We start from the raw sequence: 16,158 nt of genomic DNA, 5'->3' as shown, positions 1-16,158 counted from the left end.
TTTAGTGCAACTTTTCCTTCCGTTGCGTTGTACGTTTCCTTCCCTCGATGCATACATTTAATAAACGTTTATGTTTTATTACCGTGACATGTCGTGAACTCTATGTTACCCTGACGAAGAGGTCAGATACACACACGACAAGCTTCGCTTACCCCCATTTTCTCGACAGGGGAAGGGCTGGTAATTTTTTTTTTTTTTACTATTTATTCTACGTTTTTATTCTGAAATGTCCATAGGAGCGGATGACCAGCTGCATGTAAAGAAATCGCTAAATTTAGCAACTAGGTTACCAACACTGCAGCAAGGATCGTCAGGTATAGTATATACGACCCATGCCTGGATACAGGATAACTATACTGAACAATACTTTGTATCAATTATTAGGAGAGAAAATAAAGACCAAATTTATTTTCAAATTTTCTAATTTCGCGTCCAAAGCACGGCACAAAGTACGTCAGAGTGAGGTCACGGATTTCGCGTTATTTTAGTTTATCAGCACCGTACCGTTTAGACCATCAGTGTAGCTGTTGTTTGCAGGAAAAGTCCTCACACCTTCAGGCTATCTTTTCTTATCGTGCTACTGTGGAAGGCAATTGCGATCATTCTTTATTGATAATGATAAATAGGCTCGACCGGACGCTTTCGACCAGGGTGCTTTCGACATCGGTGACGTGACGTCACGGAAAGCTGGTGCAGGAATATCAAAACGGCGTCGCCACTTATCTTTCTGCTCCTTATCCCTCCTGGCTTACTGAGCCTCCACTTATGGTAATACTGACTCAGTGAGTATTCCATATACACATGTAACCTACCAACCTAGCATAGGTGAAATGTTTGCCTAATGACACGTTAAGATAAGCGGCCGCGATAACGAGCGAGGTAACGGCATCCGCGCTCCTTCCACTCGAAGCCACGTCAAGCCATGTCACGCACAAGCCCTCGCTAGGTCACTCTACCCTCGCGGACGTTACAGCTCCCTCCCGCTACCAGCAGCCAGGTAGTACACCCACTCGCCGCAGTAACGCCGGCGTGACGAAAGAGAAGCGTCGCCGTCTTCCCGGCGGCCTGGACGATGACGATCGGCCGTGTGCTCGGCTCCGCGTGATTACGCGTGATGTTCGCGGCTCCCATGTTCTGCGCTCGGAGAGTCACTCACCGCTTGTCGTCCGTGGGAGACGCGGCGGGTCAGTGACCTTTCTCGATCGCTGGGGTCCTTTCACGCCGAGTCGGCCGCGCTTCGAAGCGATATGGAGCAAACAGCCCGCGGCCACAAGACGTATCGTCTATGCTCTGGCACGAATAACACAAACGCGCGGTGCGTGTTTCAACGGCGCAAACGGAAGTTTTTCTGGCAAAGCAGGTTATATTTTTCTGTTCGTGTCCCGCGGTGCCTGGACGTGCTCATCTGAGATAGAGAAGGCACGCCGAATAGGCCGACCGTTCGTTCCTTTTTCTCTGCGACATGTTTCGGCTGAAAAAAAAAAAAAAAAAAACGCGAACGTAGAAGATAGCACCACACAGCCGATTAGATGACGCGCCAATCGTCAGCGAGTGCGAATACATCTTACGGAAGGCAAAACTTCGCTACTGCTGTATTCAAGCGCAGATGAAAATGCATGGATCCGCCTCGTCTCAGAAAATGCCCTTATTTTGAAATCATTGCATGAGGTTAATTATTTGTATTTGTGCGCGAAAACGCCGTTAATGTCGCACAGTGTCAACAAGTTGAGCGACATCTTGACGACGGTGAAGGAGCTCACTAGGTGAAAAACTGGTAATACGCACTCCAAGTAGAGCTGCAGGCCAGCTGTGTCCCGTCCGCAACATGGTGATCATCGTCATGCGGCCATCAGCGTCATAGAACAAAATATGAAAGTCCGAAGAGAAGAAGGAATCGAGACCGCTATCGAACCTGGGACATTTCGCTTTGATAACTGATGATCCAGCCATGTGCGCCACGACAGCGTCGACGAATGTTTGCAAATAAGCAACCCAAGGTTTTAGGATGCCATCGGTCCGGCTTACAAGAGAACGCAAGAAGAGTAAAGAAATAGGTAACCCAAGCGTACTGAGAATTTTCGGGTGCGTTAAGCTGCTTGGATAGCTATTTAAGATAATCCGCGTATTCACGGGGCAGCCATGGTGGTTAGCGCCACGTTACACAAGGCACTCCGAAACAAGCAACGAGGCGAAAAAATGGAAGCGGCAGAAGGAGACAAACCTTCGTTTTGCTCGGCCTGCGATGTTGTCGGCTCATATGGAATGTTTCGATGTAACCACCAGTGGGTACTCATCACTACAGCTGGCGACATGACAGCTCTTTCGCTGTCTGCTGGAAGTTTAGGACATTTAATCAAATTTCTGCTGGGCCCGTCCTTCTTAGATCGCTGCTAGCTTCAGTAATAGTGTAACTATACTCGCGACGTTCCCGCATGCAAACATTCGATTTTGGGGCCGCAGCATCTCGTTACTCCCGCTGGCCTTGCATCCTGAGTAACAGAACCTTGGCGCGTATTCACAGAAAAAGTTCTTATGCACGAACAGTTGATAAGAGCAGATGCCATGCAACCAATTGTGATGTTATTAGCCAAGGCGGCCGGCCAATAGCAAGGAACGCTGATACGAACGGGAAGCTTAGTGAATTAAGGGCATTTTTGGTGCTCCATGGCACGCATACGCCGGCACCTGCGATAGTCGGTACTGAGGAAGGAACTAAGTGCATATCACCGAGACGCATGGTACCAGGACGCGAAGACAATTACGGATCGCTCACGTGCCTCAAAAGATTAAAAATAAAAGAGCATTATACAGCGTGGGAAACTGGGCTGCACATCCACTCAGACAGGCTTTCATGGAAATAGATGTCAGGCTTGCTACGCACAGTGCTTGCTATGTCAGAGGGAGATGATGGATAGAAATCGTGTCCTTTAGAGTAAGGAGGGAGAATAAAGGGGGAAAAAATGGACGTGCGAGCCAGCTAATTCGCTAATGAGGACAGAAGAACCTGAGCCTACCTGCGCATGGTACTCGAGACTGCCTTCCGCGAGTTGCAATACGCTAACGAGCTTGCAGGCAATAATTCCCCCATTCAAAGCGACCGGATCGAGCCGAACGTATGCGCGCAAGGGCCGTCGCGAGATCCGAAAACGAAAGGTACGCTTTTCGCCGTGCTCACGCCAGCGTGACGAGAAGGGGACAGAGCTCCAGCGGAGAGGGCGCGCGACGACAGTGACCGCGAACGCATTGTCAGTCGCTGCAGTGGCTGAACAAAGAAAGAAAGAATTCTGCGCCCGTTCTCGCGTTATCTCGCCAGCACGCGGTGACCCTTGCGTTAGGGCGCCGGCAACATCTCCGCCCGTTCGTGGTCGGTTGGTTAATACGTGCACTTATAACCTTCGGTACGATGTTTCCTTGACATTGACGCCATATCTTCCGAAGAGCCCTTATACAACACATTGCACATTGCCTTCAACTTTTCTAATGCGTAAGCCTTCATTGGCGAGCACCCGAGCCCTGCCACGCGAAAACTGTAATGCAGTGGCGTAGCCAGAAATTTTGTTCGGGCTCAGGTTGCAGCGCGGCCTCCTCCTTATAGAATTTGTCGAGGGATCAAATACATGAATAATAACTGCATTGCCATTGCCAATGTCATTGTATATTAGATGCTGCAGACGAATTATTGAACGCTACGCACTGTGAATACAAGTAAATTATGTATTTTTTCATTAAAATATATTCGTATGTCCCCAAAATTGTGGCAGAAATAACTGATATCAATGCTCCCGCGTTTTTTTTTTCTATTTAATAAGTACAGAAAATATCAAGCGAACTTTAGAACTATATCAGTTCAAAACCAGAAACACATTGCATGCAGCTTATATGAAAAACGTAAAGGCCATGAAATTAACAAGTTGAGGACAAATATTTTGATGAATCTATGTCATTCAAGAACCTTGTTTACATTTTTGTACATATGCAACGGCCAAGGAAAAATCTCAATGATGCTGTCCTTCGTTGCAATGGATTGCGCAGGAGCAGCTGTTACCGGTCGTGTATTGTGAGTAATTGCACCGAAATTATAGTCGCAACAGTGAGTACATATAAACAGCGGAACTTCCGCAAAATATACATTAGAAATGCGAAGATAGAATGGAATACACAAATGCGAAGATACTACTTGATAAAGGGCAAAAAAGTGTCGCTCGAAACAAATTTCACTGCTTGTATACACAAAAGCTCGCAACAAGATATTTAAATGCACGTATAAGTCTCCAATGCCTCATAGAGGCATTGGAGACTTATACGTGCATTTAAATATCATTGGGCATTGCGTAATCAAGGAGTATAGGAGGCATACGTGAAAATCTTAGCAAATATCTACAAGGATTACACAGCTACCTTGGTTCTCCACAAGAAAAGTAGAAAGATACCTATCAAGAAAGGGGTCAGGCAAGGAGACACAATCTCTCCAATGCTATTCACTGCATGCTTAGAAGAAGTATTCAAGCTCTTAGACTGGGAAGGATTAGGAGTGAGGATCGACGGCGAATATCTCAGCAACCTTCGGTTTGCAGATGACATTGTCCTATTCAGCAACAATGGAGAGGAATTACAACAAATGATTGAGGACCTTCATCGAGAAAGTGCAAGAATTGGGTTGAAGATGAATATGCAGAAGACAAAGATAATGTTCAATAGCCTGGCAAGAGAACAAGAATTCAGGATCGCCAGTCAGCCTCTAGAGTCTGTAAAGGAATATGTTTATCTAGGTCAATTACTCACAGGGGACCCTGATCATGATAAAGAAATTTACAGAAAAATAAAATTGGGTTGGAGTGCATACGGCAGGCATTGCCAAATCCTGACTGGGAGCTTACCACTGTCGTTGAAAAGAAAAGTGTACAGTCATTGCATTCTACCGGTGCTAACATATGGGGCAGAAACTTGGAGGTTAACAAAGAAGCTCGAGAACAAGTTAAGGACCGCACAAAGAGCGATGGAACGAAAAATCTTAGGAGTAACGTTAAGAGACAGGAAGAGAGCGGTATGGATCAGAGAACAAACGGGGGTAGACGATATTCGAGTTGACATTAAGCGGAAGAAATGGAGCTGGGCAGGCCATGTAATGCGTAGGATGGATAACCGGTGGACCATTAGGGTTACATATGGATACCAAGAGAAGGGAAGCGCAGTCGAGGACGGCAGAAAGTCAGGTGGGATGATGAGGTTAGGAAATTCGCAGGCGCAAGTTGGAATACGCTAGCGCAAGACAGGGGTAATTGGAGATCGCAGGGAGAGGCCTTCGTCCTGCAGTGGACATAAATATAGGCTGATGATGATAAGTCTCCAATAAATCTACGTATCTAAGCAAACGTCACTGTATATAATGCGTCAAACAAGACAAATAAACACGTTGCACAGTCACAGATAGTAAACTTTACGAATAGAAAGACAGACGATCCTGGCAAGAACAATACTGTGATCGCAGAAATCGTGATATTGTGGGCGTCACAATATACACAATCATATTATTATTATTATTATTATTATTATTATTATTATTATTATTATTATTATTATTATTATTATTATTATTATTATTATTATTATTATTATTATTATATAGTATTTAGGAGATGTTGACGCCTTTAATTGGCACCGGCTACTCCTTTCCACATAGAGATACGAAAGAAAAAAAAATCACCTACACGCTTTACTATTAAATGTCGACTCCAAATCACAATAACACAAAGTCCAGTCACATGAGTACACTAATACCACACTAATACTGAAAGTCAACTCAGAAACACAGCAACACAAAGTTCAGTCACAAAGGCGCATTAAGATAAATACAAAATCCAGTCACATAAGTACACTAATGCCACACTAAAACTGCAAGTCAACTCAGAAAAACGGCACATAAAGTTCAGTAACATAGGTGCACTAAAGTAAACATAAAGTCCGGTCACGCAATTGTATTAAAATCACGGCACACAAGATAGCATGGATTCGATTCAAATGAAGGCACATGAGCCCAGGTGTTGAATTGAGCGAATTCAGATTAAAAAAAATCCCATAGACTTAGTTTATCACAGATAAGCACTCTATAGTTTCCGAGAATATTGCTCGCTTCTAGAAATCTTTGGAGGGCCATTAACGCTCGTCTTTGTAACGAATAGGAAAGAGTGGAGAAGGAAAGGTTAACCAGTTCAGCACAACCGGTTTGCTACCTTACACATGGAAGCGGGATGAGGGGGAATGAAAGATGGGAAGGAGAGAGAGAAAGAGAGTACACAGCACAGCACACACATCGTCAGTCACAGTTCGTCACTCTTGCGTGGTACGCGAAAACGAATATGTTGGCCAAGGACCTAAGATCTTCCTGAGGCTAAAGGGCCTGCGGTCTAATGTCCCTAAATCAACAACACCATATGGGTAGAATAATAGAGGAAGGTGCAGAAATCAGTACGAAAATGTGCATTTTAGCTGCCTGCACAGCGGCAACAATTATTCTGCACCCAAAATCAAAGAAGGCTATTGCTTTGTTTCAAAAAAGAAGTACAAGCAGGTAGCCAAAAAGGAAAGAAAAGGACAAACGAAAGCCACAGATGATGCGGCAAGTTGAACTACCCAATATCCGAGTGTGTTCGTTGGGAAACACCGCGTGGGCCGGGCTTTCAATGAGCAAGGTCGGTCAAAATTATTTACTGATGTCCTCGTAATTTTCGTATTCACATGATAATTTTGATCATGATATGCTAACTGATACAATAAATGGTGAAAATTTCTGCGGTTGTAAAAGCTAATGAACAGTCATACGTTTTCATAATTACGAGTTTGTAAACCTGAAGGCACAGAGCTTATTACTTGAATTGATTTTTGCTGCTTCGCTGTCTGAAGGACAAACTTCACTCGGCGGGGAAGTTTAGCGAAGCGGTCAATGACTTCGGACACGTTGATGCCGACGTCTCTGTGGGCGTATCAAAGATCCAGCCTAACCATGCGTTCCCCAGACATTGCAGAGCGCAAGTAGTTTTTTAGTAATCTCATGTTTGAAAATATTTGCTCTGCGCTGGCAGTGGTCACGAGAAGGGTGACTAGAATCTTCAGCAATTTGTACACATTTACATAGAACCCCCAGTCGCCTGAGAGAGGGCATCTATTCCGGTGCTAAAACCTAAATACACTTCTTCGATGTCGTTGGCATCCTTGTGAAACCGCGCGTCTCTTTTGAGCACTCTGCATGTAGTCGCACGCACAAACAACGCTGAACTCCACACTAGTCCTGGCTTTTTGGGCTAGGCTAAGCGCGACCAAGTCACTCCCAGCATTTTCCCGGAAATTACTGATTATTGATCAATTATCGATTAGCTATTGATTGGCTATCGATAGGCGGTGTAGTGATAAACTGCGTTGGCGCCTTTTCTCGAGAATGGAAGACGATGGTCCAAACCATGCGTCCATGCTGCCTTGACAGTTCAAACGAACCGTATTTCATCTAAACAGCATTTCATACACCACGCCGTCGTTCCTTACGCGAATGAAGCATACAGCGGAGGAAGTGCCGCAGACAGTGAAAGAAGACCGTTCGCCTCCTCGGAAAAGGTCTCAGCTGTGTGCAGCAGAAGAAGCAGGTTGCCAGCACTCGTAATGTTCCTCTGACCAGCCATTACGTGTGCGGTGCGAGCCCTCGTACCCACGTGGAACAAGGTTGTGCGCGCAGGAAACGAAGGGCGCGATGGCGTGGCGAACTGAACGAGCGACCCTGCCCGGCAGAGGCGTGCGCCGCGAAGACGATCAAGGGCGGTCCATTTCTAGTGCACCCGCCGCCTTCCGACGATGGCTCCTTATCGCGCCTGCTGTACACACGGCGTGAAGGTGGTGGAAGCGGCGCTTGCAGAATATATAATGTGGCGAGGCTTGGTTCCAGGCCGGACCATTATGGCCCATGCCAATGGAAGCGCGCGGGTTTAGTCCCTGCATTTTTAGGCCACACGAGCGACGGTATCGCTGGCCGGCCGACTCGAAGCGTCTGCCCGTAAGAATCGGAAACGAAGCGTTGTGGCCACATGGCGGCTATACGTGTAAACAACAACAATAAGAGGAATCATGGCACGATGCAGATGCGCCGGATAACGCCTCTGCGCCTGGCTGTTCAGCGGTCCGGTGCGGTCGAGTCAGCGACATCGCTGCATGTTGCACGACAACGGCGCGAGTCGTGACCGATGCATTACGATAAGGACAGCTGCATGTCGTGGGCACGAGTGCAGACGACGTATGCGGGAGGACTGCGCGCCGATTGAACATTAATAGACACAGAGCCGGCTGAACACACGTTTGGTGCCAAGTTTTGCTTCTTTTCCGTCGGTGCTGTGCTCACCTTTGTTGTTGTTGTAAACCGTGGCAATTGAAAAGCGCTAACTGCCTGAACCCTTATGGGAAGGTGTAGAAACGACAGGTATACCATATATCCGAGTGGAAGTTGAGTTCCATACGAAACTGATGACAGAAATGGGTCGAAACGCTGGCTACGCATCACAAACCGTCAGTGGCAGAATCTGCAGGACACGTGAAGCCCCCCCAACCCCACTTTCTTTCTGTATTCTTTCTTTCTTTCTTTGTGATGGAAAACAAAGGGTAAAAGGAAACGAAGCGAGAACATTCTCACTGTACGTCTTTCGTCTACGTTATCGTATATACATTTGAACCGGGATGCAACAATTCTCTTCACAAAGCGTGGAATTAAACAGAGACAGACCACGTGACCATGACGTTTGTTCTTATTCCCGTTATTCCCATATTCATCAATCGGATGGAACTGGTCCTATATACGCTACCACGTTGACAGCCTTTTTATTATTTTTTTTCCTCTTTCTTTCAACAGGGAAGTGTGTGTACCAAGCTCAGTCTCCGCGGCTGTTTGTCAGAGCAACAGCCGCGGAGACTTTTTTTTTTTTTTCTGTTCACGCCTTATTGTCTTTATACTTTGCCTTCATACATAGTCACATGACATATGGCATTACTTCGTGGGGAAATACATATAACTGTCACCTTTCGTCTATACAGAACCTGCAGAACCAGGCCATTCGCATTATTACCAAGAGTAATTTTTACTCGAATGCTTCTCCACTCCTTCAGGCGAACTTCATTCTTCCTGTATCTGGTTTGTTCAAATTTAATTTACTTATTATACTATTTAAATTACTTAACAAACAGCTCGCGTTTCAATTAATAGACTCTACGTTGCTCACAAATACCAATATCACTAGGTTTGCCCATAATCACAACTTTCTATTACCTAAATGTAACACAAACTATGGCAAAATGACCTCTTACTTGGAATAACTTACCCTATGCACTTAAATCATCATCAACCTTGCATACATTCAAGTATGAACTTAAAAATTTCATTTTGTATAACTAGTTGTCCTGATTAATTTACTTTGCATATAAAGTGTGTACTTCATTTGTTAAATAGGTCTGTATAATTTAGACTGATAATGTGCGTAATTTTCTTCGTTACATGTATGACTCCTTTTATAGAATCGTGTGTACTCCTTTCCACTACTATGTCCACTATTTATTTACTTGTAGATTGCATAATTTTTATACTGCTCTATCAATTAATCAATTTGTACTAATCTTCTTGTTAACTGAGGGTCCCGCTGCAGTCGTATGACTTTGGGACCCTCGCCTGTGTACTACTAACAACCAACTATGTATCCTGAATGAATAATCAACTGAAATTGAAACGCTTCCGATGCCGTGCATATGACCCGGACGTTTCAGCTCGAGAAAGCCGCATACACCCAATGCCAGCAGCAATCGCATCGCACTGATGCTGAACCATTCTGCTACGCCGTCGCGAGGTCGAGTCTCAGCCGCGATGCGTGCAGTCAAGACTAAAGGCGCAAGGATACTTGAAAAAAAGGCTCACCTTTTACTTGTCTGTGGATCTTCTTGTTCGGGTCGAGCCAGTGCTGAAATAAAGAAAAAGAATAGACGCGATAAGAATGCAGACATACTGAATTCACGTGTCGCTGGCGAACGGCAGCCGAGAGACACGCAAACAGCTAGTTTATATATCTCATAACTGCCGATCGAGAGAAGACCTTTTCTTGTCCATTATTTCCTTTATTGAGTGATTACTGACCCGTAAAACCAAGGTTCACAGGAAGGCGGAGACTTCAAGTGATCGCAAGTGATTGAACAAGTGATGTGTCTAGAGACAATGTTTCAGCAAGGGGATTTGACTTAATTCATCGAGTCGAATACAAGTCAAAACGTTGGCTCCAGAGACATCACTTGCTCGACCATTGTTGATCCCTACACTGACCTGTATTAGTCACATCAAGGAACCTTTATACAACCGCACACCACGAACGGTTATTTATGTTGACTCTCATTGCTGGTAATGTCAGTTCTGATTTGCCAAAAGCACGGAGACAGCAATGACGTCACTGTACCGCGTAGAAAACAGAGTTACTGATCAGGCGAGTTCATTAAGTCACAACTGAAGCCAGCATCAGCATCAAGTATGGCCGCATGGTGAGTTGGGCGGTTTCGCACGAGCTTTGCGAGCCCCGCGGATCGCACTCTTCACGCAACTCGGCGTGGCACCCTGCCCCCCCCCCCCCCCCCCTCCAAACCGGAGGACGTATAAAAGCCCTTATGCATATAACGATACGCGCGCACACATGTATACGAGCTACGCGCAGACGCGGCGATGACGTGTCTCGGCCGCCAAGACGCCGTCGGGCCAAACGCCACGGGTGCCAGGAACGTTGGCAAGCCATCGATAGCGTGGCTCGTTAACGAGCCGCGACGGTCACTGCAGCCGCGTGTCCGGAAACGCGCGCTGTTCGTCCGTGCGAGACAGCAGCAGCGCGACGCGGTGAGAGAACGCCTGCGTGGGACGACCACGAAGGCTGCCGGGGAGAGTCGTGACAGACGGTCCATGCCCGTGTGCGACCTCAAACTGTCTCCGGAGCCGCGCTGGTCAAGACAGCGACGGGAGGAGGCCTCCCGTCTGGCCCGCAGACGCCGTCTCCCTCGCAAGACCGTTGGCGGGGCTTCGAAGCACGTGGGCTGTAGTGCGAGGGTATATCCTTTTTTGCTGCTTTGCATACAAATCTCGCCGATCTAGACACGCAACTGCGACGTCGAGAGTTTTCCTCGAAGTGGCATTCCTAATATCTTGCTGAAATGCTACCGAGATTGTTCAACCGAACGAGACGCTAAATACGATACGCTTACAGACGACTCGATGGCAAGAATTTCGTGATTACGCATATTTCCGGATATATGACAGCTTTCTTATTTGTTTTTCCAACGTAGCGGGGGAGGAGGTCAATGCATCGAATTGAATATATTGATGTCGCGTTTCCTCCTCGCAAACTGGCTGGTACATATCGTGCGTTCTTCTACAAGCCAAAAAAAAAAAAAAAAACTAAGCGAACTTATAGCCGAGCAAAGAATAGAATTGGCTATATGATGACTTATACGGCAATACCATCGGTAATGGAACGCCCCTCATATACTATATGCACGGTACACTCGTGGCATAGCGGTCCCCTTGGCAACCATGCACATAACATAATTTGCGCACTTCTTCCACCGTTACGTTAATTTAGCTTCTATGCTAAAGACAGAAGGAGAACCATCAGCTCCGCATACTGATTAGCGCTGCAGGTCACGGCCGGCTCTAAAGGAAACAAAGATTGATTGCCCGAGCCATATGCCGACCTTGACGCGGCTCCTTAACCCTCCATGCCAGCCGAGACGGCGTGAAAGATTTATAGCCTCGAACACGGCACATTTCCACCCGCAATGCACGGCAGCGCAGTCTTACACATAGCGGCGGTCTTAATTACTGAGCGCGGTTTCTCTGCGCAGCATCGTGAGAACCCGCTAACGTCTCACTTCGCCGCTGTGCACGCTTGCAGTGAGAGAGAGCACGCCATGCGGTACAAGGCTTTGGCTTATCTTTGCAGTGCGAAAATATCGCGTGGTTGTTCAAAACGTCAGCGGGCGTCACTTTCTTTTTTCACGCCACGACCTTTCACGCTCCGCGTTGTAAACGCCCTTCTTTGTGCACATTTCGTGCCCCTCACTGGTCAAGACGGCGGCAGCTCGCTCGAGACCATTCTGCATCCGCTCGCAGCAGTTCGAGACGAGCGAAAGTGGCATCTAAAGCGAAGGTTGGCTTTCAACTCCACAACCTTCGTACCACGCAGGCGCGAGCGTGGGCGGGAAGCATACGGGAGGAGAAAGCGCACTGTGCAGACGTCGGCCGTTACTAAGCAAACAAGCCGTGCGCATTTGCATTTAATGAACGTCATTAGAAGAGAAGAAGAAGAAAAGCCCAACACATTCGCATGCTGACACGGCACGAAGTAACATGAAAAGAAAGAAACGATAGACCAAACGGCAACAAACAGGCCGAGAGAGAGAAAGACAAATTGCAATGATTTGCTCAACTATACACACACACACGTGCGTGTCGGAATTTAGAGAGCTGACCTCCCCATCGGGAGCGAGCGCACGAAGCCTTCGACGTTCCGTGTACGCTCGGCGTTGCGCTCCAGGCACGGACTGCCCGCATGCATGGCGCTCACGCCTTTTTCACTTCTCACGTCCTGGCGGAAAACGAATGGCGAGAGATAAAAAGAAAATGGGAGGCAAACACCGAACGAGACTGGCAAGCAAAGGAGAGCCAGCCGTATATTGCGCGCCGGTGAGCAGCAGCAATTGAACGAGCCCGCTCATGCAACCCTATTGAAGACGAGGCCCTTCGCTTGCCACCAGGAAGGACGCAGCCGCCGTCCCTCTCGTGTGTGTACGTAAGCGAGATTGATCGGTAACCGTCACGTGACGCAAGAGGATCTCGGCGTGGCGTGCTTCGGGCGAACGCTGTAAAGAACAGTCTCGAGAAGGGCCCTCTGCCGCGCGACGAATTACTATCGCAAGCCTCGGCACGGGGTCTTTAGACAGACGCGTGGCACCTACACGCAGGTTGAATAGAAAAAAACAAAAACAAACAAAAAAAAAAAAACAAAAAAAAACGAGGCACTGGGCTTGAAAAATTGCTGGGATTAAAGGATCGTGTACATGCACCCGTTGGGACACGGGTTGCTCTGGTGTTGGCCGAATCGTCGACACAAACAACGCAAGAAAAAGCGAGTTGAGCAAGTCGTGGCGACTATTCGCGTCGAGAAATGGACACGTTTCCTTGTTTCGTTACTTGATACGAAATCAGTCCAGGCATGGAAGTGACGGCTTTCTGCTTGCTATATGTGGCCGAGCCATCGGTGATTATATATATATATATATATATATATATATATATATATATATATATATATATATATATATATATATATAAGCTCTGGCTGATATATGCTAGCAGAGCTGGCCAACAGAGGTCGACCGTTACTTTGAGTTTGCCGTTTCTTTTTTCTTTTTAGACCACAGCGACACCGTATTGCGTGCCGCGTTAAATTCCCAATATGTTAGACTTTGCTTCCGCGTAAGTACCACACATGTGACAAGCAGCATGCAATGTAAGAAAAATAAGTAAGGCGATGGCCCAAGGGGTGGGGGGACCGGAGCGTTCTTCTAATCCGCCTTCTAAGTCATATACATCATCATCGTCGTCATCGTCGTCATCATCAGCCTATATTTTATGTCCACTGCATGCAGGACGAAGGCTTCTCCCTGTGACCTCCAATTACCCCTGTCTTGCGCTAGCTGATTCAAACTTGCGCCTGCAAATTTCCTACCTTCATCACCCCACCTAGTTTTCTGCCGTCCTCGACTGCGCTTTCCTTCTCTTGGTACCCATTCTTTAACCCTAATGATCCACCGGTTGCAGCACATGGCCTGCCCAGCTCCAATTTTTTCTCTTAATACCCATTACAATATCGGCTATCCCCGTTTGCTCTCTGATCCACAGCGCTCTCTTCCTGTCTTTTAACGTTAGGCCTAGCATTTTTCGTTCTATCGCTCTTTGTGCGGTCCTTAACTTGTTATCGAGCTTCTTTGTTAACCTCCAAGTTTCTGCCCCATATTAGCGCCGGTAGAATGCAACGATTGTACACTTTTCATATACATGATGTGCATCAAGTCACGCGTCAATACTCTTGACGCTGATGCGAGCGACACAGGACGGGAGCCGGCAGGTTGATGCTCATTACAATGAACAATCACTCAAGACCTGGCCTAGAACACATACAGTATAGATAGTTATGCGAGTGAAGCCAGTTATCGTAAAAGGTGTGTCAAATATCCGTTTGTGATTTTCCAAGCGCGCATTGCTCACTGGTGGCGTGAACCACGTTTTACATGGAGGGGAAAAAGAGAGAGAGAGAGAGAGAGCTGTCGACCAAACCATGTCTGCAAGGAAGGTCTGTCCACCGGCCATGAGAAACAGCGAACGAGTTATTTTGCGAGGAGCCGGTGCACGGAAGCGGTATAGCGTGCGGATGTGCAAATATTCGAAATTTATTATAAGAATTTAATAAGTCTCCTCTATTCCACTCGTGAATTCACTATTCGAAGTAGTCGAATACTCGTTTCCATTCGAATATAATGGATAATAAAAGCTTTTTGCATGTCTATAGGAAGAAAGCCAGATGCAATTGTGACGACTGTTCCTATATAATGGCTCTGCTGCCGCCGGGCACGCCGCGGTTGCCGCGGAGAGGCGCCACTTGTTCAAAGCACGGATAATAGCTCACTTCTGCTCAATAATTCCTATTGACAAATCAGGATGCCTCATCTTTAGGCGGCATACGATCTTTCTTTTTTTTTAATTCAGAGAATGTAACTGATTATGTGGACAATATCAACATCTTGGCATCCCATTAAAATAATGTGCGATTCTGTAGCGTTAAACTTCTTGCTCCTTCAACATGTGGCGACCCACTGTTCCTGTGTTTCCTCACTGTCACCGTGCATATCAGATCACCTTGCGGTTTTTTCTTATTTGCAAGCTCCTCAGTTGACCGGTAGGGCAGTTGTGAACGACATTACACGTAAAGTAATGTAACGTCTTTTTCTCTTTCACTAAACGGACTCCACGCAACCCTTATATTTCACTTTGTTTAACACCTGAAAATGTTCACTCGATTCAATGTTCGAGGCCTGGTTTCTCTCGAATATTCTTATTCGATTCGATTCGGAAAATTCGCTATCCAAACATTGCCAGTAGAATAAGTACATATAATATAGAATATTGTAGGTCGGCGCTAAAAAAAAAAACAAAAAAAAAAAACAAAGGAAGAAAGTCCTAACTCAATACCATTTCGTATAAGAAAGAGAACCCTTATTTAAAAAGAAAGGCCTCTGAAAAATTACTCCGACGAAATACCAACCAAGCTACTTCAGCCCGGAGGCCAAGGAACGTCTACGAAACTGTAGCGTACACAGAATTAGGGCCGGCTCAAAGACATGCTCGAACATATAAAACCGAGAGTCGATGATCGAGGTTGGCTCCGTTCGAGATGCTCCCGAACGCGCCTCGCAAGTAGCAGGAACACTCCCTTCGCTTCAGGCCAACCCCTCCGAGGGGATAATTACTATACTACCCCCAAGGAAAAGCATCCGAAGCCGTTCGAAGCAACCGCGCCCGTTTACCCGAGCGGCGGCCGCATACCAGCTGGACTGTACAGGCGAAATTCGGGCGGGCCGTTTCTCTTCAACGCATGCACAGTCGGCGTGCGAAACGGGCCCAGGCCGTCGGGCACCCCGGGACGCCGCACGCGCGGACACTCCTTCGGGCACCCGCAGCGGGGTCGAACGACTGCGGCGGTTTGCGTGTCCATGCTGCTGCATGCGGGCTCCCTCGGACCGACGATCCTCTCTCCTCCTCGCGTAGCCGCCTTTTTCCGGGTTTTCGCCGACCGCAACCGCGTGTGCCCGATCGTCTGCCGCCCGTGGCCTTTCTTTCTTTCCTTGTTTGTTTGTTTCGTTCTTCCTCCACAGTCGTTCGCGAACTTTTCACTCCGCGGACGCAATGAACCGCTGCTGCCACTGTTCGTGCTATACCTCGGCCATTTCCTGCGCTATACCAAGATGAAGAAGGAAACGAGAAAGGGGGAAGGGGGGGAGGAGGCGGACAACGAGGCTGCTCACATTAAAGCGCCATGCGACAGACGA

General features: G+C 47.0%; 1 protein-coding gene across 3 annotated transcripts in view; it reads right to left on the bottom strand.

The window, feature by feature from the left end:
• Positions 1-16,158, bottom strand: part of LOC119443145 (band 4.1-like protein 4) — a 132,835-nt gene that overhangs the window by 51,627 nt on the left and 65,050 nt on the right. For all 3 annotated transcript variants that reach the window (XM_037708306.2, XM_037708304.2, XM_037708305.2), the window contains exon 3: positions 9,938-9,980. In XM_037708306.2, the coding sequence (XP_037564234.1) occupies positions 9,938-9,980 (43 nt within the window). The remainder of the gene's footprint in view (positions 1-9,937; positions 9,981-16,158) is intronic.

Source organism: Dermacentor silvarum, chromosome 2, assembly GCF_013339745.2.
Source record: "Dermacentor silvarum isolate Dsil-2018 chromosome 2, BIME_Dsil_1.4, whole genome shotgun sequence".
NCBI classification, from domain to species: domain Eukaryota; kingdom Metazoa; phylum Arthropoda; class Arachnida; order Ixodida; family Ixodidae; genus Dermacentor; species Dermacentor silvarum.
This window is presented reverse-complemented; position numbering and strand designations above follow the sequence as displayed.